At 35.9% G+C, this 22372-nt stretch overlaps 3 protein-coding genes across 4 annotated transcripts; 1 reads left to right on the forward strand and 2 right to left on the reverse strand.

The window, feature by feature from the left end:
- Positions 1–2828: 2828 nt before the first annotated feature.
- Positions 2829–5206, forward strand: LOC107009523 (glycosyltransferase family 92 protein RCOM_0530710-like). The gene is made up of 2 exons (XM_015208867.2): positions 2829–3312; positions 3437–5206. Exons 1-2 carry the CDS (start codon positions 3195–3197, stop codon positions 4924–4926), a joined length of 1608 nt encoding a protein of 535 aa, XP_015064353.1. The 5' UTR covers positions 2829–3194; the 3' UTR covers positions 4927–5206.
- A 260-nt stretch (positions 5207–5466) lies between these two features.
- LOC107011320 (putative E3 ubiquitin-protein ligase RING1a) lies at positions 5467–7846 on the reverse strand. The gene is made up of 6 exons (XM_015210764.2): positions 7361–7846; positions 7102–7184; positions 6789–7030; positions 6619–6668; positions 6440–6514; positions 5467–6130 (listed from the first exon to the last, which is right to left on the reverse strand). Exons 1-6 carry the CDS (start codon positions 7555–7557, stop codon positions 5641–5643), a joined length of 1137 nt encoding a protein of 378 aa, XP_015066250.1. The 5' UTR covers positions 7558–7846; the 3' UTR covers positions 5467–5640.
- Positions 7847–8046: 200 nt separating this feature from the next.
- On the reverse strand, positions 8047–21063 carry LOC107011319. Of its 2 annotated transcripts, none has more exons than XM_015210763.2 (19): positions 20682–21063; positions 20164–20509; positions 18528–18773; positions 17477–17667; positions 17223–17394; positions 15306–15443; positions 15049–15226; positions 14763–14908; positions 14378–14554; positions 14167–14277; positions 13621–13740; positions 13367–13523; positions 12677–12840; positions 12486–12572; positions 10031–10359; positions 9626–9683; positions 9296–9435; positions 8779–9028; positions 8047–8562 (listed from the first exon to the last, which is right to left on the reverse strand). In XM_015210763.2, exons 2-19 carry the CDS (start codon positions 20485–20487, stop codon positions 8227–8229), a joined length of 3324 nt encoding a protein of 1107 aa, XP_015066249.1. In that variant the 5' UTR covers positions 20488–20509; positions 20682–21063; the 3' UTR covers positions 8047–8226. The 2 variants fall into 2 exon arrangements, with proteins under 2 accessions (XP_015066249.1, XP_015066248.1); XM_015210762.2 differs by having other exon boundaries at positions 8779–9052.
- Positions 21064–22372: the final 1309 nt, after the last annotated feature.

Here is a 22372-nt window from a genome sequence, read left to right on the forward strand (position 1 = left end):
TATTATCTCTATGAAATTAGACGGAGCCAGAACTTTCATTAAAAATAATTAAAANATATGTATATATTAGATATAAAATAATTTTAATTATACATAAAAGACCTCTCTGACGGTAAGCCGGCTCAGCCCAAAACCTCCATTTTATTGGGAAGTCGTTTGGAGGAGTTTCTCCAAAGTCATGGGGACAAAATTAGGACACATCACTGATGCTTCTACATACAACCAAGCATCGTTTTATTTGTATATTCTGTTTGTTATATACATTGATTGACCAACAACAGTGAAAAATAATTGCATAATTAAGTTGCTTATAAGACAATTACAAGGTATTCTTTTTCAATGGTAAACAACAATTGACAACCTAATTAAAAAGATAATGTACTGTAATTAATTAAACTCTGTAACAATTAATTTTTACAGTACTTGATGCTTGCTTCTTAAATCCAAAAGGCCGATATCAAATTCATGTAATGACATAAGAATGTTTCATTTGTTTGGAGTTCACATATTATTATTATTAATATTATATCTACTATTAAAAATATTCTATACACTTCAGACGAATATATATATGTATATATCGAAAGGTTGGTATTTAATTTGCACTTTCTCCATGTAGAGCGTATATATCTGGAAACGTTTGAAAAAAGTAGTTCGATTAGAAGAACAAATTAATTGACTAATTAAAAATATGGAAATTTCTAATTCTAGTTCACCATAGAACACACAGAAGCTTTTGTTGTTTGCTTAAATGTCAATTTCTAATCAACAGTTAGTCAATCCATTTAATGATTCCATCAGCTGCCTTACAGCATATCCTATCTCTTGCTTTTAGTCCAACTAATTATAATTGTTCTTCCTTAATTAATTGATATTAAGTTGTGCATACTAAATTTCTTTTACACTATCAATTACTTCATTTGATTACATATTAATATGAAAAAAACTACCTATTTACAAAAATATTCCTACCATAAATATTAATCCAATCTATAATTTAAATTAATTACATGTAATTATTTCATATCAAATTTTCAGTTAGATACACCATTCCTTCAGATTTCAAGTAAAAAATACCCTAAACTAGTGAGATTTCTAATAATATTGCAACATATTTGTTCGAAACAACAGTTTGGGCTTTTGGCACAAAGGCCCAATAGAACAGGCCCATCATTATCAACAGTCACGACTCACTAGAAACAACTTGCGTGGATCAGCCGCCAGGATGTGGTCCCCTGTTATGTCTAAGGCCGGCCGCCGGCTTTTTTTTAGGATATAATTCGACATAAAACCGTAAATTTTTTTTTTCTTCCCTCTTAATTGTTTTTAAACAAGCTAATCAAAAATCTCAATCAATCATGACACCTGTAACTCAAATGACATTTACTTAAATTTTGATCCATCTTTAAAGTTTGATAATGACCATATCTAAGATTGTATAAACCAAACTTTTCTCTCTAATTATTACTACTACTTTCTTACTCCCTCCATTTAATTTTATTTAATTTTATGTAATATAAGATTTATGATGTTGGATTCCAAAAGGTCCCACTGAGTCAAAACATACTCAGTATAATCTTATCAAGTAACTAATCAAAATTAAGTAAATTAGAATTCAAATCGATCGAGCTTATCACTTTTTTAATTATAAAAAAGATAAAAGGTATGAAATCGAGCAAAAGATATTTACTTCACAAGAATAATGATCAACCTTTTCTTCCCTTCCTGCTTTTTTTTGATTCATTTAGGAAAGATTATAGTAGAAATATACATAAGAAGTCAAGGAGAAAGGGATTTAACAATAGATTATTTGCCTAACCAACATTTAGAAAATGACCTGTTAACAAATAATTAAAGTCGCATATTGAGGAGACTGATTAATTGTCTCTAATAATATCGTAAATAATCAGAAATATATATATATATATATATATATATAATCTGTCATCAAAAAGCATAAAAAGAAAAGATAGACAATTAGTCATTGATGCAACTAAAATACATATGGGAGTAGTAAAAGTTTTCTGTCAAAGCACTCTATTGTTTGTAATTATTATTACTCAAAAACTAAAAATCCACTACCTCTAAACTAGTCCAATAAACAAGCCTGTCCTTTTCGTCATTTTAATTTATTGTGTTATTTTTCAAAGACGAAAGAATAGTCTATGAGGAATTTTGTGTCGCAATTATCTACACTTTTTTTTTAATTCTATGACCACAACAGAAGAAATAAAAATATATAAACTATATGTGCTTCAACTTGATTTTAGTTGACATATATGCTATTTAGTTTTGGTTACAAATATATAGACACTTTTTTTAATGGGAGAATTGTATAAAATAATAAACTATTAATATAAAATTAATTGTTATAGTCATAATTTATTTTAATTGTAATTCACAGTAAACATTCTTTTTTGTTGTCATCTGATTCGGTATATAATTAATTATTTTATATATTTCAGTATAAAATGTGTTTGTATTTGTATAAAACGAGAGAAAATTGTATATACAATTATAGATGCATATATTTTCGTCCTATACACTTATAATTATACAAATACAGATCTTATTATACTAATTACAATGTATAAATAAATTTATATAAAATTGAACAATTTATATAAAATTGAATGTTTGTAGCTACTTATACAAATTAAAAGCTCTATTAAAACAAATAAAAAACCTGCTATGAACCTCAACTATACAAACTATAATCAAAGTATACAAATATAATTTTTATATTTGGTATATCTGAAAAATGCTCTTTCATTCTACTGCAACAACCTAAAAAAAAAAAAAAAAAAAAAAAGCCCATGGAAATGGAATTTCGTAGAAAGAGAGTGAAAGGAACAAGTGAAGTGGCATGATGTTTCTTTTTCTTATTCTTTATGTATTATTAGGTTAGAGTTGAACTTAGTTATGTGGGGAAGGTTTCCAGTAAACCATAAAAACTGATTAGAAGGGTTTTTATTTGAAGATGAAAAGAGAATAATAATTGAAGTTGAATTAAAAAAAATCAAAAGAAGGAAGTTGCAACAAAGTGGGTGACCTCGTAACTTGTTTCTTTATTGGAACAATACTGCTTGACCACGTACAACTCTCAAATACTACTAATATATGCTCAAAAACTGAATAGCAGAAGTCGATGATGAAACAGAGACTGCTGAATTTGAACCATTAAAATCGTGGGTATGGCTCAAATTCCAATCAAACATCGTAAAAAACATGTAGCAGTTCGAAGATCTTTCTTCTGGTGTATTCTTCTTCTCTGCTTTGCTGCCTTCACTTTCTCTTCTCTACTATTTCAAGGTAGTTAAATTCAATTTATTTCCAAACAAACATAAATTTAGTTTGCGGTTAATATGGAGTATGATTGATTATACCTTAATTACGATCTATTATAATTAAGTACCTTTCATTTTGCTAACTTCAGGGTTTCATCAATGGCGGCCGGCGACAACCACAGCCCTAACCGTTGTTAAGCCAATTATACAAACCGTCGAATTCCCGGACGAGACAGTTGTTTTCCTAAAATACCCTCCTTCAACTCCCTTATTCACAAAACATGACCTATACTGCCTCTACCTTGATCCTAACTCTTCTCAACCTCCTGAATCAGTTGAAAACGATGAATTATTGGGCCAACAGCTCGTTCGATGTCCCCTGGTTAAGCCACGTGGAGTCCTGACGTCACTTTTCGTCAAGTCTACCGGTTACACCCTCTCAATTGGACCATCACGTCGGTGGAATTCGTTGGCCTATGAGGCGATGATCGATCGCGATAACACGACCATAGTGTTTGTTAAAGGGTTTAATCTTCGAGGTGGAAGACAATCGGACGCTTCAAAATTCAAGTGTGTTTATGGTTGGGATGTTAAGAATCCCAAACTTGTGTTACAATCAGATGTTGTATCCATTGCTCAAGAAGTTGTTCGATGTAATACCCCAGTGAGCATACTGAATAATCCACAGAGGTTTATTGGTACTAGTAACATGCCCGTTAAGGTTTCTGTTAGAATGGTTGGTAAGGAACCTTTAGACTCTATAGCGAGTCCTAAACGCCGTCTGCAGCCTAACTTGCCAGCTCAAAAACAGCACAACATGTGTGTATGCACAATGTTAAGAAACCAGGCCAGCTTCTTGAAAGAGTGGATCATGTACCATACTAGAATTGGAGTACAGCGTTGGTTCATTTATGATAATAACAGCTTGGACGATATTGATGATGTCATTAGGTTATTATCGAACATAAATGTGACACGACATGTTTGGCCTTGGATCAAGACTCAAGAGGCAGGTTTTGCTCATTGTGCATTACGAGCTAGAGATGTGTGTGAATGGGTTGGTTTTATGGATGTGGATGAGTTCTTCCACTTGCCTACTGGTATGTCACTGCTTGACATATTAAGAAACCAATCAAGGAGTAATAGTAAAGTTGCTGAGTTGCGGGTGTCATGTCATAATTTTGGACCATCTGGTCTCAAACATGTCCCGACACAAGGGGTCACCATGGGGTACAATTGCAGGATGATTGCACCTGAGAGGCATAAGAGTATTGTGAAACCTGAAGCATTGAATTCAACATTAATCAATGTGGTTCACCATTTTCATTTAAAGTCTGAGTTTAGATATGCCAATATGGATAGAAATGTGCTTGTGATTAACCATTACAAGTATCAAGTTTGGGATGTCTTCAAGGAGAAGTTCTACAGGAGGGTGGCTACTTATGTTTCTGATTGGCAACAACAGAGAAATGTTGGGTCCAGGGATCGTGCCCCTGGTTTAGGGACACGAGCTGTTGAACCACCAGATTGGTCTAGTCGATTTTGTGAAGTTACTGACACTGGCCTAAAAGATCGAGTAGCAGAGATGTTCACCGACCCAAACACTGGCAAGTTACCCTGGCAAAAATCACTGACATGACGCCACAACATGAAATTATTTCATATCAGTTTTTGACTTTGAGGATCTAATTTCTTTTGCTATTTTATTTGTACATGAAATAGTCCATATATTCTTTTTGTACATGAATTTACGTCACAACACAAAGGTAATATGAAAATGAAAGTTGAATGTTCAATGTATCTGGTGAAAGTCAAAACCATTTTTTAGTATATGTAACGTTGCATTTCTTTGTGATGCAATGAAAATTATTATAAAAGCCAATAATTGAGCAATGACAGAATGTTAGTAGGTACTGGGACATGTGATGACTTCTTTCTCATATTATAAGCTCTTCAATTCCTTCATCCAAAATTTCTGGAGGCAAAATAATGAATTATTCTTCATATCCAGATTATTATAGTATTATCTTATTCTTTCTCTGCTAATATTATATATCACCATCAATGTAAGTGAAATTGCTTCATTATCTCATCATTGTTGATTCTTTGACTTGATCAGCATCTTGCTGGCGTGGACAAGAGGAATCATTCATTCATGTGATCCGAATTTGAAAGAGAGTAAATAACAAAGCAAAAGATGTATTTGATATAAGAACATTACAACTAGCTATGGATAATGGGCATCTTCATGAGGAGTTCAAGGACCTTTTAGTTTTTCAACAAAAACCTATATATATAAGTTTCTAATGTAATGTAAGACAAAGCACAATTCCAAGTAGAACGGAAAACAAATTTATGAGCCACGGCCTCCTCTAACACGAATGTTAATGGCTCTTGATGCCATGGCCCTCAAATTTGCTCTGGCTAGAGCAAGAGAGCTCCTGTACTGCTCATCATCAGAACTTCTTGTCCTGAAGGATTCCATGAACTCCTCTCTCTGCATTCTTAGCGCCAATGCAGCATCCCCATCCTGACTTGGTAACTCCCTCCTCGAGTTAATGTCTCGATTTCTGCTTGGCATTCCAGAAGCTCGGGCACTTTGTCTTCTCATGGCGCGAGAATTCCTTCTTTCTTGACTACTAGGACCAGATTCTGGACTGTTAAGTAGCAGGACTCTTGTCGTTCTGCTGTTAGAATGAGTAGCAACAGCTGTTACTGGACTTTGACGTTTAGCTTCTCTACTACTCAAATCAGCAGCTGCTTTTCTTGTTTCTACTTCTTTGGGAAACAACAGTTGAATTGTATTCCAAAGTACTGTATTTACAGTGCATGATCTACCATTGCTACAAAGAAGTCAAGTTTAATAGGAATACGTCATACTTGAAACAATAGAACCATGATAAATCCTTTTCAAGCTTATTTAATACTCTATCTGACTTGGTTTATGTGACATTTCTTTTTCAGGACTCTAACTATGTAAACATTGATAATGTGAACTCCGCAACTTAGTACTATTCATGTAGTTTTTGAAAAGCATTGGGTTGATCTATAATCCAATTAGCTTCAAAGATTAGCCAACTTGGCTCACAGGAAATGAAAAATGTCAAATGAAATAGGGATATAACTGAAATGAAAAAGCATCCTAACAGTACCTGATAAGCTGCCTGCACTTGGGACATTTCTTTCCACATTTATCAGCAGCAGATCGCAAACACTTCTTACAAAAACTACAGATATGATTTTTACCAAATTTGTCAGAGTCAGTTACTGAAAATGTCTATATGTATTGATTTATGAATATAAGTTGATAAGGATGCCATTGAGATCGTACCTGTGACCACAAGGAGTGGTACTCGGTTCAAAACAGATCTCCAAACAAATCTGCAAATTCAAAGAAATCATGTTTATACTAAAATAAAATAGGAAAATAGAAAAAAAGACGCCCTCAATTGATAAACAGGAAGGGGCATCAAGGTTCAAGAACGGATTTACAACACTTACAGCACAAGAAAGCTCTTCACGAAGTAGATCAATGGAGGGAAATGCTGCAGAAGAAGAAGAAACAGAACACCCCTGTTCCTCTGATGCTTCAGCTACTTTCGTGTCTGCTTTCTCAATGGATTTTGGTTCTATCTTCTTAGTAGAAGATGTAGCAACAGAACAACCCTGTTCTTCCAATGCCTCATCTCCTTTCTTGTCTAATTTCTCAATGGATGTTGATTCCGCCTCCTCTTTCTCGCTTTCTGCAGAACATTAACATCAGGACACAATCCATTATTCACAACACAAACTCTTCTTGAAAATCATGATTTACCTTGCTTTGCAGTGTCTTGGTCGTCCAGATCAAGAACAGTTACAGTTATGGATGCAGGGCTCCTTTTCTGAGCCCTTCTTTTCCTGAAAAGATGACAAACTTATGCATTTCTCAATAATCCAAAACAAAACAAACAAAAAGAAGAACGACTGATAATCCAATCGGATAAAATAGAGATGATCTATCTGATTAATTGATTTGATTTTAATTCCTGAATTCGCTTCTTATTTAAAATCTAAAAAAGAAATGGTGCAAGTACCTTCTAGAATTTGTTGGGGGAGTCTTGAAATGCAGCAAATCAGAACGTTTCTTTTGCTTAGAAAGGCGATCAGGTGTGTCTTCGACAACAAGACTGGCCATGAGAAGAGCCTCTTCATCCCAACCAGCCATAGCAGCCACTGACCGGAACTTGGGGCTCAGCAACCCTTCAGCTTTATCATCTCCATCGGTCACCATCCTTATTCTCTCTCTCTCTCTCTCTCTCTCTCTCTCTCTTGTGATGAGTGGAGTGATGAAGACTCTAGGGTTTTAAGTAACGGTCATATTTCTTTTGATTTTGGTGTGGAGTAACGGCTATATTGGCACCGATCAAGTGTGTTATGGTACATGCAGTATGCTGTGCTCTTCTTTTTATTTTCATTTACCAATACACCCTTGCTTATAATCTTGTTTCTTTTGGATTTCTTTCAAATGAAAAATCATTTTTTATTCCTTACGGTACTTGTTGCCGAAAATATATTATAAAAGGGCCTTTCTATCTTGTGGAAAAATATTCTTGCTCTTCTTCTTTTAGTATTAAAAGGCCAAGTTAGACAAAATTATGGCAAAAAAGAAAAACGACACGCTATGAACAATCATTTTTATCTATCCTCAGGCCAATTAGTGATTCATTCACATTGTAAATAATCCAATAGTTTTAAGTTGAAAGACCATAACAAATTTTTGCGACAAATACAATGATTGAATCACTTGTGTTGAAATAAAGAATTAAAACCATACACAAGCTGATATTCTACTCCTCTGAAATGAAAATTACACATCAAACAAATTGAGGCATGTCAACTAGAACATCTATTGCAGAACATTCTGAACGTGGCACTATCGTATAGTGGGAGTATTTTCACTTTAGTGTTTATGAGAGTGTTTCCTACGGTGATGGTACATTTCCCCCTTTTCCCTACTTCTCTTCTCTATGATCCTAAAAGCACATGATATGAACCCAATGGCGGCCATGGGGTAAAATGTTATGTAAGGAGCCAAGGCTAAGCCACAAATATAGGAAAAATATCCAGCAAGAAGATAGCCAAAGCTCAGGTTTATCTCCCATCTTTGGATGCCCGGAAAAGGAAAGAAGAAGAAGAAGTTGAACTCTGGCTTTGAGTCACATACACCATGCAGCAAAACACCTATGCAAAGTATAGAATCCAAGAACCAAGGCAAGCTATGACCGATCCCCATTCTCTGTGTGCAAACATACACCAAAAAAGAAGAATGTTAATGCTACTTTTAATTATTTCGAGCAATCAACAATGTCCACAAAAACCCAAATATTATTTCATTAACAAGACTATTGAGAGCATTTGCTCTATCAATTTATCAGTGCAAAGTAGCGAGGTTCCAATAATATGAACACAAGGCAGTTAAATCCTCTTGGTCCTAAAGAAAGAAAAGAAATACCTGGATCCACGCAATAAATGAAGGGACAAACATCAGCATTGCAAGCAAGTGTAATACAAGCAAGCCATGCCGATGATTGAAGATCTCTAATTGGGTATCGCCATAGCTTTTTACTGAGTCCAGACTACTGGAATTACTCTCCATCTGAGGAACATGCGTGTTGATTTCACCATCATGCTCGGGTATGGACTGCTTCGATCCACTCTGACGACTGTTCCCAGATACTATGAACTCCTTAGTCTGGGTACGGCTGTGAAATGAAGCCATCAAAAAACTGTTTACAGACGAGAACAAGTGGTTTTAGACTACCTTTGTCATAACAAATATCAAATATCAGCAGAGCCAAAAACTAAATATCAAATGTCAAATGTTTAATCTATTCAGAAGTTCGGAATGGTCAGAATTCGGCTAGGAATCACACACTATCAATCAATGGTCATGAGATGGCCCTCAATTCTAATACACAGCATAAGACTACTACAGAAGAGTGGAGAAAGGGTACTAGTTAGGGATGTACCTGGACAGGGAATTGTGGGAGCACACAGCATGAGAAATGACCAGCAAAAGAAGACCCAATGCTGGATGAGCGAAGCACACTAGGGTCAAAGAGACAAGTGTCATATCAAATAATGGATTGAATCTCACGATCCTGACTACCTGTTTCAATAAGTAAAAAATTTTTATTAAGAGAACAAGGAATGCAAGATGCATTCAATTTCGACATTTTACTAAGATTAGAGGACCAGGAACGAAAGATGCATTCAATTTCAGTTCCAAAATATATGTACAAATCCAGCCTTTTACAAACTTATGCTTTTGCAAGCTACAATGTCACAATTAAACTAACCTTGGATGACAGGAAGGCAGTGAAAAGAGGAGAAAAGTTATGTTCCCGTGTTTGCGACCTGCAAAAGATGATATTACCATTAGCTCAGTTGGTAATGAATTTCTTGCATTCATAACGGTTTCTGTTAAATTATGTGGTACCTTAAGAAAAACCTTAACACTGTTATAGAGTAGTCACTTTTATTAATTTATTTAGGTCTGCAACACACTCCTTGAGTGAGAGTATTTTAATCGTTTATGGACAGTTGGGAAGTAGGGGGACTAGAAATTTCTCTTGAGATTAAGACTGAATTTCACCAGCACATGCAACTTTGGTCCGTAAATTGACTAATAAATGATATCAGTCACTTGTATGAAAATCTTACGTAACATAAATGTGGTATATATTCAAGAGATAGTAACTAACCGTTTCTTGATGAATACATGTAAAGATGCACTAACGTAGAACAACAATTGGGAGGCTGATATCAGCACAGCCACCACTCCATTTGCACATAAGTAACAGATTGTTGAGACAGAGATGAAACTTATGGCTGGAGGAAGAGGTAGAGAAATGAGGCAGGAAAGTACAAGAGCAAATAAGATAGGTAGCAGGGCCAAACATAGAAAGGGCAATGGCATCCGCAAATTTGATTCCACTGCCGTAAGGAGTGAAGGTATAGGCAGGTCAAGCTCCCATTGTCGTGCTTGCCGCATTAAAGCAAAAAAGACAACAGCAATTGCAAAACCAGTAATCTGCACACATGACAGCAAATAACAATGAACCCAATAATCAGAAAATGAAGAAAAAGCAATAGCTACACCAAGGAGCATGGTAAAAAGATCAGCACCAATTATAAGAACTACAGCCATTGAACAAAAGAACAAACCTGATTCAGTACAAAAGAACGGACACAGAACTATTGAACCATTGATGATATTTTGATATATGATATATCAGTAAGGAAACAAGCAACCAACTTAGATATTTAGGCTTGTTGTTTCAAGAGAATGGACTGATACATGAAGATGTAATTTCTCGAATTGAAACTGAATGGTTGAACAGGAGAACTGCTACTGGGTGTTATGTGCTAGAAGGATATGGTAGTAAATGTTGGGTCACTAAAGTCAAACATATCCACAAGTTGAGTATTGCAGAGATGTGGATGCTAAGATGGATGTGTGATCATACAAGATTAAATAAGATTAAAATTGACCATATTTGTCAGAAGGTGCAAGTAGCACGGATTGAGGATAAAATAAAACAAGGTCGCTTGAGGTGGTTTGGTCATGTCCTGCATAGACCTACAGATGGACCAATCCATAGGTGTGAAGCCATGGTGAGAGATGGTGTAAAAAAGGGGATGAGGTTGACCTAAAATCACATTGAAGGATGTTGTCTCGAAAGACCTAAGAATTCTTGGATCAATACAGACTTTACTACAAAATATAGGGCACAATGGAAGAAAAATATCTAGGCGATATCTACTAGTGGGTTAAAGGATTCTTGTTAGAGAGTTTCAAATATTATTACTATTATCACTATATACATTTAATTTGTTTTTGTTTTTATTTATATGATGATGACATGAGTTGAACGTAAATGTAATAGTTGAGAATTCACATAGCCGACCCCAACTTGTTTGGAATTGAGGTGTAGTTGTTGTTAGTCCGGATACATGCATGGACCAGACTTCTGATGATCATATAACTTTATTATACAAAGAAAAGGAATAATTTTTGATCATATAACTTCATATATTTTTTGTATAACTTTATTATACAAAGAAAAGGAATATATGACTCAATATTCCATTTACTCACTCAGAATAAGTTTTTTGCTACATGCTTGGCAGTGAGGCTTGATGAAGGATCCTACAAAAATAGTTTTTTTTATAACCGGTCCTACAACAATACCAGACTTCATTCTTTCTTCATAAAGGAATTAGAATGCAACAAAATGCTTAAGAGATCAGAAAACAAATCACTCTTGAATGAGAAATCAAAGGCATCCTAAACTCTGTGAAGCTTTACATGTTTCATAACAACTTGCTTGCAGCTTGCTTAGACATCAACTGAATTGGGCCTCGACTAAGAAAATAACAGTAACAAACTTTATTATGAAGGAAACAAGGGAATTCATTTCTTAGTAGTGTGTACGGAATGCTGTGGTTTCCTTTTCCAAGTTTGGCATTAAAAGTATGCAAATTAGTTCTTTCAAGTATATTGCACCTCCAGCCATTTAATTGTATTGAGAGTGAGTACCACAAAAATGATTTGCAGTGGAGTGAGTATTAAATTTATCACTGGATGTCACAGGTAAATATTAGATTGATAAGGAAAGGTCATGTCACAACTTGACAATCTAAATCTGAAACCTTGAAACTTGCAAAAGGTGTACCGATCATTTCATCAGTAACTCTCGCATGAAGGTATTCACTAAAAGTAGGCTTGATAAGGTGTAAAGATATGACACTTGGGCCTAACTCAACCCCAAAAGCTAGCTCATGAGGGGAGGTTTTTCCAAGTCCATATAAGGAAGACCAAATTCCCATCCCTCTACCGATGTGGACTTCTTAATATAAGGAGTTATATATAGCTCAGACAGCAAGAATTGTGAAATGATGAAGACTGGTGTTCTGAGGTATAATGGTAGAATGTATCCCAACTGAATGGAACATGGAAGAATACCAATAACATGAAATATTTTAATAGTTGGGAATCAAAATCAAATGGGAGATTCTGTGCCACCATCAGTATCCTATAACGGTTTGATGCTAACCTGTGAGTGAAATGTAAGAAATATACACATGAAAGCAAAGTCTCAGACTGCATGGTATACAAAACTTCGAGATATAAGATTGGTTTAAAACTGCATTCACCTGTGGGAAATATAAAAGCGAAAATCTTTTAGCTGCAGCGGTTACATTAACACCAATACTTGTTTTGTACGAACAATGTGGATCAATCTGCACATAAGAGGGAAAACAAAGTCATGTAAGAGCTAAAGAAACAGAGCAGCAGTTTTTCAACTTTCTAACCGAACGAGAAACTAACGGGTCTGTTATAATACCAGCAATATAACGTTGGTCTTTTCTGACCCTAGGCTGGAAGTCCAGAGTGCTGGAGAGGAATCCACAAGAATTGTTTCTGAGAACAGATTAGGAAAAATATGAAGACCAGACGTGACATCCCAAGCAATTGCTACAGGAGGGAAACAGCGAAGTTTACACAGCCCTACATCCAAAAGAATAAGTTACATTAGCAGCACAAATAAATAACAAAAACTGCGACATTCAATCTTATATATGGAACATTTATCTGGTAAGATTAATACTCAGCTGAATGAACTAAAGAAGTTACTTTTTACTTGGTTACATTTTCTGCAGTTACATACAAAGGTGGCAAGTTGAAAGTGTGCATGATACATGTGATTTACCAGTTATTCTTATTATACAACTACTTCTATTTAAAGATCCCTTTGATGGGGCAGATTGAATAGCAGTTAAAGGGAGGTGAGTAAACATAAAGCTTCTTAAATTTGTATTGCATTTACTTAGCAAAAGGGATATGGAAGTAACACTTCAAATTCCCTCCCAAGAAATTCCTCAAACATCAATTCCACCAAGATTTATAAAATTTGGAGGGATTGGTGAAAGATGTCGGCAAGTAACACAATAACAAGTAAAAAAGTACAAAATCCTTTACTAATTAATAGAAACAGTACAAGATGCCTTATTTGTTAAATAGGAGAAACCCTTACTGTCAATTTCCATCTCTCCAGTTTCATCAGCAGTGAACTCTGACTTTCTTATTCCACAACCAGTTGTTTTGACAGACAACGTCACAGGCATGAGACCCAAGCTAACAGAGAAAGACAGATTGAGTGCAAGAGGATGATCCTCATTCAACATCATCTCCTGCAAATTTGAACCGAAAAATAATGTATTAAAAGGTATATATAGCTCAAACTTTTTTTCACCCTCTCTAGTTAAGTAAGCTCCACCCACCACAAACCTGTAAAGAAAACATAGACCGAATCAACGAACCAGAAGATAAGGCTGTTTCCCCGTCCGCTGGTCTAAAAAATTGCCCAACTCCCATGGAAGTGGCTGGTGGAGGTCTTCCTGAAACAGCCTGAAAATCATAAAGTCATCATGAGATGAAAAGCCAGGATCTAACCACATTTAATACTCAACACGAAGAGAAACAGAAGTTTCCATCTGAAATTCTATTCCAAGACCAAATTTGCTTTGTGGCACTAGAAAAGCTCATGAATATATATGAAGTACAGCAATGAGGATCTATCGGCCACTCTACCATCAAAGACAGAAGAAAGATTTGATTTTCTATTTAAAACACATTGAGAAAGAAAAGTTCCTTCCCAGAGATCTTTTATCTTTTATTGATTAAGTATAGAAACTAAAGTCCTATCTCGTATTATAAAAGATTTAATGGGTAATTACACTAACACATACGAACTATTACAAAGAATTCCCAAGAAACCAGGTATCATGACTAAAAAGAAGCTAAAGCAAATTTGAGAACCCTGTGAACAAGTACCATGCGAGGTGCCACTGAGATGGTCAGATATCTGAAACCACGCATATCCTCTGGGTGCAGCCAAAATACAGCAGAGGGAGGTGCCTGCTCAGTCTGAGTACCTGGTTCAACCTATTGCAAAAACAGCACCTTTAAGAAGAATTTAAATCAAACTAGCTCATATAACATCTTATTTTAGAACATTCGGCAGACAGTGCACACGACTAAGTACCTGCCTTGGAGCTGGTCCAGATGGAATTTGCACCATCTTTGATGTAACTTCTAAAACCCGTTTATTAATCGGTAAAGTGGAAACTTCAGTTCCTTTCTCAGGCCAAAGGTGCAGTCGTACACCGGAACATGGAGAAAGATTTGTGACAAAAACAAAATGGTTTTTGCCATTAGACCCCTGCATATGCAAGTAAGATAAGTTATAAGCTGGAAAAATAGCATTTACACATTCTAGGTAACTGGTATTCAAACTTAAAGCAAAGACCTTATTCGCAGAAGAGTGCAAACATTTGTTTCTTGAAATAGGAGGACAATAGCAAAGCAAGCAAGCACGCTATGAAAGATATCTACAATGTAACTTTTTATAAAAAATAAAGGAAGCTGACCAACTTCTCAATGTCCAACCACCGCCTTCTCCCGTCCATCGCTAAAACTGTAACTGTGGTTGTCTCGATGTATAAATCTCTTTCAAGTGCATCATCACTCCAATGGATGTTATTAGGGCAAGAATACACTCTATGTGCTTGAGATCCTGCACCACAATTCACCTTTCAGAACACCAAATTGGTGCCATATACAAGAACACAGTTAGCATGAAAATGCATTTCCGTATACTTTTAACACTATATAAGGATCATCACTTTAATACAGAGAGTTGGGGAGTGAAAATACCATATTTAGCTTCTCCATCTTCAATTGGTATATGAGGCAGCTGTGGCTGCTTTAACCAATTAAAATTTGGAGGTATCCCACTATGAAGCATTTTTGTGAAGATTGCCAGCCTTTTTCGAACATCAGATATAGGTTGACCAGTCCCCTGGTCTACCAGACTAAGAAGAGTATGTGATACCTGAAAAAGTTGATATATGAAATTCAGAGCTATTTGGCTACAAATTTAACTGGAGGTTCTCAGGAAAAAATTGACTTACTTGGACAACAAGCTGATTACACCACAAGATAACCTGGTGCTCCATTGACAACCACACATTTTTCATGCTTGTGCTACTAATCATAAAGCCATGGGTAGGAGGCACAATACCATCAAGTGATTGTAAATTTGATCGGACCTAAAATGAAAAGTTATAGAAGCTAATGCTACATATTTAGTGAAGCAAAGCATAACTGTGCTCACATGAAGGGAACTGGTGGGGCAAGAGAAAGAACAACAGCCAAAGAACAAAGTACACGGACGGCAGCAGGGGATAAAATGTGGCCTATTTTAATAAGGCGAAATGGTCTGATGGACCCTTATACTTGTATGCATTTGTATTCCAAACCCTTATATTTAATCTTTTGTCAACTGAGCCCTTTAACTTGATTAAAATGGAACTTTTAAAACCTTCTGACCATTGACCGAACTTATGTGGCATTTTTTTGCCGACTCAATATAGAGTGTGGTGTCAAACGCTTTAAAAAGAGAGTGAGAGTAATAAATTTGTTTTGGAAAATTGATTAAATAATAAACATAAAAAGCAAAAACAAATTAAAGCTTCAGCCTCCTTCCGTCATCGTCCCTAACCCATCGTCCTCAAAACCCTAGCCGTTGTCACTCTCTTAAGTCCTAGTCCGTTCCCAATCCATGGTGAAAGTTGAAGTTGGTCGATGTTGCGATCGACAACCAAGGAAGAAAACGATTAAGAAGTTCAGCTGTAGAGGATTAGATCTGGATTCTCTTCTTTACATGTTGATGTCTACTAAACTTTTTTTCTTTTGTGATGGAATCAATACTAGTACTCTGTTGCGATCGACAATCAATGCTAGTACTTTGTTTTACTGACATTTTTCTAAGAAAATGGGTACTAAATTGTTATTGATTTGGGAGTAGTAATTTGTTGATGCATTGCAAAAAAAACAGAGGTTCAGAACTCCTTTTTCTTCTGAAATAATATGAATTTCGGTGTCCTTGTGGCGCCATTTTCGAAGAAGAAAGGATTAAAGAAATGAAGATGGTGGTGAAAGATCTCTAATGGTGGTTGTGGAAGTGAATGAAAGTTGAGAAATGTAACTATTTTATTTTATTTTTTAAATAAAAAATTTATTATTTAACATTTTTGTAAATAATATTTGATGTGGCATATGACATGGCAAATATATAATTGACGTGGATATGATATGTCATTTATGTAAAAGAGAGTGAGCTACACATATGGTTGGAGGGGCTTGAAAGTCTCGTTTTAATTGAGTCTAAGGGTTCAGTTGACAAAAGATTAAGTAGGAGGGTCCAGAATATGAACCGATACAAGTATAAGGGTTCACCAGACCATTTCGCCTTTTAATAAAGTACACTTATATATAAGAACCTCAAGATTGAAACAAAGTATACTCAAAATCATAATATAAGAGCCTGAAGATTGAAATAAAGTATACTAAACATTATATAAGGGCCTGACCATTGAAATAAAGTATACTTTTACAGTTATATAGAGACCAAGGCAAAGGATAAAGTAGGCAAACCCAGAATCCTTTAAAAGATTAAGACTCTACGCAAGATGGAGAAAGAATAAGTTATAGAGCTACTTCCCTCTTTTAGCTAATAGAGCAGTGCATTTAACAGAAACAGCACGACAGTTACTAAGTAACCATGAACATAAAAAAAAATGAGATAAAAAAGGAAAATAATAAAACCCATGAAACATAAGTATATTATGTTTATCCAGTTTCCTCTAAAAGTAACAAACAATCATTCACTTGAAGAAGATAATTTGATTGGATCGGAGAGTTGAAGATTCCTACTGGAAAGGAAAGAATGAAAAGAAATGATACCAATTATAAGCCTTACATTTTTAGTTGTCAACTATAATTCAGATTTTCAACTTTGAACATGTAAAAGCAAATAGAACAAGTACCTGGTAATCATGATAACCACCAGAAATGGAGACAACAACAACATGAGAGAGTAGTGGATCAGACAGATGATGCCCTGAACGAGAAGTTTGGACCTCGTATCCTTTCCTCCATTCGTGATTTACTCGTGCATAATACTGACCAAGTGATGGCTGCAGAGCCAGAGGAGGCGACCTGGGAAAGGCACCAAAAAGTGATAGTTATTTTATAGCATTACTGTAACCACATAATAGCTCCCAGGAGTAGAGCAACTTACTGGTGTGGAGACGAAAGTGTCAGAACAGTTTCAACAGCAGATTTCCTTAAATCTGGGTGGACAATCGCAGCTCTAGCAACAAAACCACCCATGGAATGACCAACCAATATCACACTTCTCGGAGGACTCCTAGACACAGCAGCACCTTCCTTAACTCGTGCATCGTGGGACTCTTTATAATGATCCAATATCTAAGAGTAGGAAGATGTAAATAGAAACACAGACATGAAAATTACATCACATAAAATAAGACGAAGAGAGTGGAGGGAAGGAAGAAGAGAGGAATATAAAATGTAGAACAGTAAGTGTTCAACCTTCACCAGGGACTGAATTTATTTAATGACAATAACCATGCATATGATAGGGTAGGTTGTCTACATCAAACCCCTTGGGGTGTAGCCCACCACGGAGACGAACTTATTTAATGACAATAACCATGCATATGATAGGGTAGGTTGTCCACATCAAACCCCTTGGGGTGCAGCCCACCACGCACCCGGCTAACGTAGGATGCTTTGTGCACCTGTCCTACCCTTTTCTTTTAACCATGCATATGACAGGTCTGAATTAGATCCAAAAAGAGTAGAAAATGTTAATTGCTTTCTGAAAGTTGGCAAAATTAAATCAAGTGAGCGAGTTTTAAACTTCGAATTGATAAAGAATAAACTCAAATAAAGCACTCCATCACTTGAAATTCTTCTTGATTTCTTGCCTTACTCTCTGGCGGTCTATGTGTAACATAAGCCCCCACTTGCTGTAAGACTGGAGTACCAGAACCCTCTCACTTGCATATATCCTTTAAGAAGTTCTAGAAGTTTTTCACTGTCATAACATCAAATGGTCCAGTCTATTGTCTACGAATTTTTTAAGGTGAACCATATCAACTTGAAATTTTTACTTTTTACCTTCTCCCTTTTCCCGGAAAACATCATGTATTCATCTCTATGTTATATTGGACAAGCTATGGAATTACGCAATAAAGATTGACATCACGTTGCATCAGTCAAATGTCAAAAAAGAGATATTTTTTCTTGAGTAAGAAAATTTATACCCTGTGAATGGCATATACAACATAATCTGTGTGTTCTTCAAGAATTCGACCATCCATTGCAGAATGTTCACCTTCAAGATCCACAGCAAACCAGTCAAGCATGGATGTGTATTGATAGGGTAAAGGAGTGCTGGTGACATCAAAATCTACTCCCTCTCCGAGAGTTAGAGAGGCTTCTTGGTAATAGCTGTGCTCAAGAGGACCTCCTTGATAAGCTCTATCAGATTCTGCAGCCACAGATCTCACCTGTAAAAGCATTTGAAAAGGATTAGGAACAAACAAGAACAATAATTTCAGTAACATTCTTGCACTCATATTATGATGCACATACCTTCACATAACAAGCAGTTAATAAATAATCTCTAGCTAAAAGGAAGAGTGCAACCTCCACGCCACCTTCTCTAGAATAAGTCTATCAATCAACAGTTGTCACAGCAAGTAAAGCTTTTTTATAACATCCGTAAAAGAGATGATTCTGAATCAGGTTTGTCTAAAATGGGTAGAAGAACAGCAAGTTGTCTGATTGAAGCAACCCGATTTCCAAAATACACTCCTTGAAAAGCTCTTGGTTTGGAACCCCTTTGTCAAGTGTTAAAAAAGCACATATAAGTGCTGAAGTTGGTATTAATATGCAGAAACGGTTTTTGGTAGAAGTGCTGAAAACTGATGGTAAGTCGCTGATATGTTTGGTATCAAACACTTTTTCGGTTAAAATAACTTCCATGCCTCACGCTTGAAAGAAGTTGATTATTGCAAGATTCTTAATTTCAAACTGATTCAAATACAAATTAATTTATGCCTCAATTCACTATTAAGTTTTAAATTGATTAGATTAAACTATTTGAATAAATATAAATTATTTCATCGTAACTGGAGTGACAGATGAAAAATGGCTAGGAAGTAAGCACAGTTGAGAGAAAAATGAAAGGCGGAAATGAACAAAGAGCTGGTTAGGGGTTTGTTTCGAAAAGTGTAATTCCAGAATAACAAACACTATTAGGTAATGTAGGTCAAACCAAAAAAAGAAATAACTTTGATAATCAAAAACAAAAAATAGTATAAAAGTTGGTCAAACCAAAAGTGCTTAGAAGTAGAAACGCGGCCTTGATTTTGGCTATTAAGCACTTTCGGTGCTTATCTTAGAATCAATTGATTGATGTAAGCCCCCTACAGAAAGGGAAGATCCAGAACTTAAAGGTTATTTCCACCATTTCAATCTTTTAATCGTACCATTCTACGTAAGCCAAGAATATTTAATTGGTTCACACATAAATACCATTTACTTACTCTTCAATAATTACTACCTCTGACAGTTTAATTTAATGCAGTCACAGAGCAAGCAAATAGTTTTAGCATAAATTAACCAGAGGGAACTTGTGTTATGCTTTCAGGGTACCAAAGAATATAGAGAACAGTTTCAAGGATATAAGACTTTTTCTCTGTGCAGTCAGCAACATCTTAAGTTCTGTATCTGCTCATCTGTCATGACTAAATGCACACATGTGGTACCTCGTTCCATCTAATTGGAATTAGTCATGCATTAATACATTCATAGATGGAAGATTTGAGAAAATTGAAGAGACATATGATGGCAATTCTGTTACGAAAGATTTGAGGACATAGTTAAGAAACTTGCCTGTTTGTAGCTTCCACCATTGCCAGGGATAAAAAGAACAGGAACTCCACTAAGTGTCTTAAGATGATCGCTGAAATTAATCTTTCTCCATCCTTCATGGTATAGATGTAATCCATACTTCATGGACGACAGATTTTTCGGTGTAGGTACAGGGATATAAGTAGGATACATGTATGTCATGGTACATCCATTAGATATGGGTTTTAGCATGCTATAAAGACCAGCTAAACCTATAGATATAGCAAGTAGAACCAATGCAATCACTCTAAATTTCGCTCTACAGCCTTGCATGTTTTGGCTCACGCTACCGCCCATCCACTTCATCTTGATCGGTTCAATAACCCACCTAACAAATTACACAAGATGTAACGCTCAGTACATAGATCTTTCACCCAAGAAGTGAAAAATGGAAGTTGGGTTCTGTTTTCTTTGGGAACAATCTACAAACAGAATATGTGCACCGAAACATCCTATAGTGCAATGAAAACAAAACACATTCTTCAGTTGGAAAGGTGTACCTGATTGGAGATCTATGGTTGTTGCAATGATAATAGGAATTTTGACAAATCTTTGGTTGAAGGCGACAAGAATCAAGAATCAAGAATCAAGAAAGTAAAGAAAAGTGTGTGCCTTTCCAGAAAAGGGAATGAATCCCAATTTTAGGAAAGGCGTAGTGAGACGTCTCAGTGTATAAACATGAAGTTGCAATGTCTGAAATCTTAAACTCAAAGGTATTAATTGTAGTCTTTCATGTACAACAAAACAAGATCAGCTCATCAATGTCAGATCCGGAATAGAAAGTAGAGATTAATTAAGATAGGGAAATGAGTCGAATGATTATAATTTCACAAACTATCCATAATTTGTTACTGCTAATTTTATACATTTCAGATTTCCAGATTTACGCATTTGTGAAACAGTAGATACACTTATATATAAAGATTATTATTATTATTATTATTATTATTATTATTATTATTTCAAATAGTAATTAGTTTCTGACGTTTTACCATTTTCGTCATTTTGTATCCTCTTAATGACTTTATCCATCTTAAATTCTTAGCAACTTGTTTAGCCATAAAAATATTTATTTATCGACTAAACACATAAGCGGTTCTTTGAACTTACACGCTTTCGCCGTTTAGACACCTTAACAAGACTCCCTTCCTATTGAACACTTAAACCACTTAAAAAGGGTATCTATCAAACACATGTGACTGACTTGTCACCTGTCGTTTGAGGCATTTATTTTAAGATGGAGCGCGTGACATACACACCTCCTATGTGAAAAAAATCTAATCTACGTGGTAAAACACCCCAACCCCTCAGTCATTCCCCAAAATCTCCAAAATTCATTTTGAAAAAAACCTAAAATTTCATTTATGATTCCCACTCAATGTGGTCGATTCTCTAAGGAAACCTTGCAATCATTTTTGTTAGTATTCTTCCAACGGCGTGCTCGATTGAAGAAAATAGATGTTGTTGTCGTGTTTTACGCCTAATTCGAGAAAGCTAGTAGATCTTGTGCTGTCAAAATCTTGAGGTAAGTTCATTTTCGAATCTCCATGACCATTGTTGCTGTTTTCCCTTTAAATGTAGCGGTTATTTTTGTGACAACCCCCTCGGGATCCACATATTCAGGTATTGTCTCTGCCATGGGCGGCCATTCGCTCTTTTAATCCCCTCTTATTGGCTCGCAGCCTCAAGGGAGAATCGAACCCGTGACCTATGGCTCCTTTACATCCCTCCCAAGGAGATCGCCTTTTACCAATTGAGTGTGACAACCCCCTCGGGATCCACATATTCAGGTATTGTCTCTGCCATGGGCGGCCATTCGCTCTTTTAATCCCCTCTTATTGGCTCGCAGCCTCAAGGGAGAATCGAACCCGTGACCTATGGCTCCTTTACATCCCTCCCAAGGAGATCGCCTCTTACCAATTGAGCTGCAGATCAATTGGTAAGAGGCGATCTCCTTGGGAGGGATGTAAAGGAGCCATAGGTCACGGGTTCGATTCTCCCTTGAGGCTGCGAGCCAATAAGAGGGGATTAAAAGAGCGAATGGCCGCCCATGGCAGAGACAATACCTGAATATGTGGATCCCGAGGGGGTTGTCACAATTTTTGTATGTTAGTACTGTGAAAATGATTTATACGCATGTGAATAAAGTTTGATTTTTTTAGGGTTTCTTTGTCAGTAATTTGTCGGCTTT

Source organism: Solanum pennellii, chromosome 2 (assembly GCF_001406875.1).
Source record: "Solanum pennellii chromosome 2, SPENNV200".
Taxonomy (NCBI): Eukaryota; Viridiplantae; Streptophyta; class Magnoliopsida; order Solanales; family Solanaceae; genus Solanum; species Solanum pennellii.

Bases quoted from the DNA above. Each gene is read 5' to 3' on its own strand.
- LOC107011319 (XM_015210762.2), bottom strand. From the start codon at position 20,487: ATGAAGTGGATGGGCGGTAGCGTGAGCCAAAACATGCAAGGCTGTAGA. The intron at 15,227-15,305 runs GTAAGTCAATTT...CAACTTTTTCAG, and splicing joins GTAATCAGCTTGTTGTCCAA to GTATCACATACTCTTCTTAG. The intron at 9,684-10,030 runs GTTAGTTACTAT...CATCTTTTGCAG, and splicing joins CATGTATTCATCAAGAAACG to GTCGCAAACACGGGAACATA.
- LOC107009523 (XM_015208867.2), top strand. From the start codon at position 3,195: ATGGCTCAAATTCCAATCAAACATCGTAAAAAACATGTAGCAGTTCGA. The intron at 3,313-3,436 runs GTAGTTAAATTC...TGCTAACTTCAG, and splicing joins CTCTTCTCTACTATTTCAAG to GGTTTCATCAATGGCGGCCG.
- LOC107011320 (XM_015210764.2), bottom strand. From the start codon at position 7,557: ATGGTGACCGATGGAGATGATAAAGCTGAAGGGTTGCTGAGCCCCAAG. The intron at 7,031-7,101 runs GTAAATCATGAT...AATGTTCTGCAG, and splicing joins CCAAGACACTGCAAAGCAAG to AAAGCGAGAAAGAGGAGGCG. The intron at 6,669-6,788 runs GTAAGTGTTGTA...TTGAATTTGCAG, and splicing joins GTGAAGAGCTTTCTTGTGCT to ATTTGTTTGGAGATCTGTTT.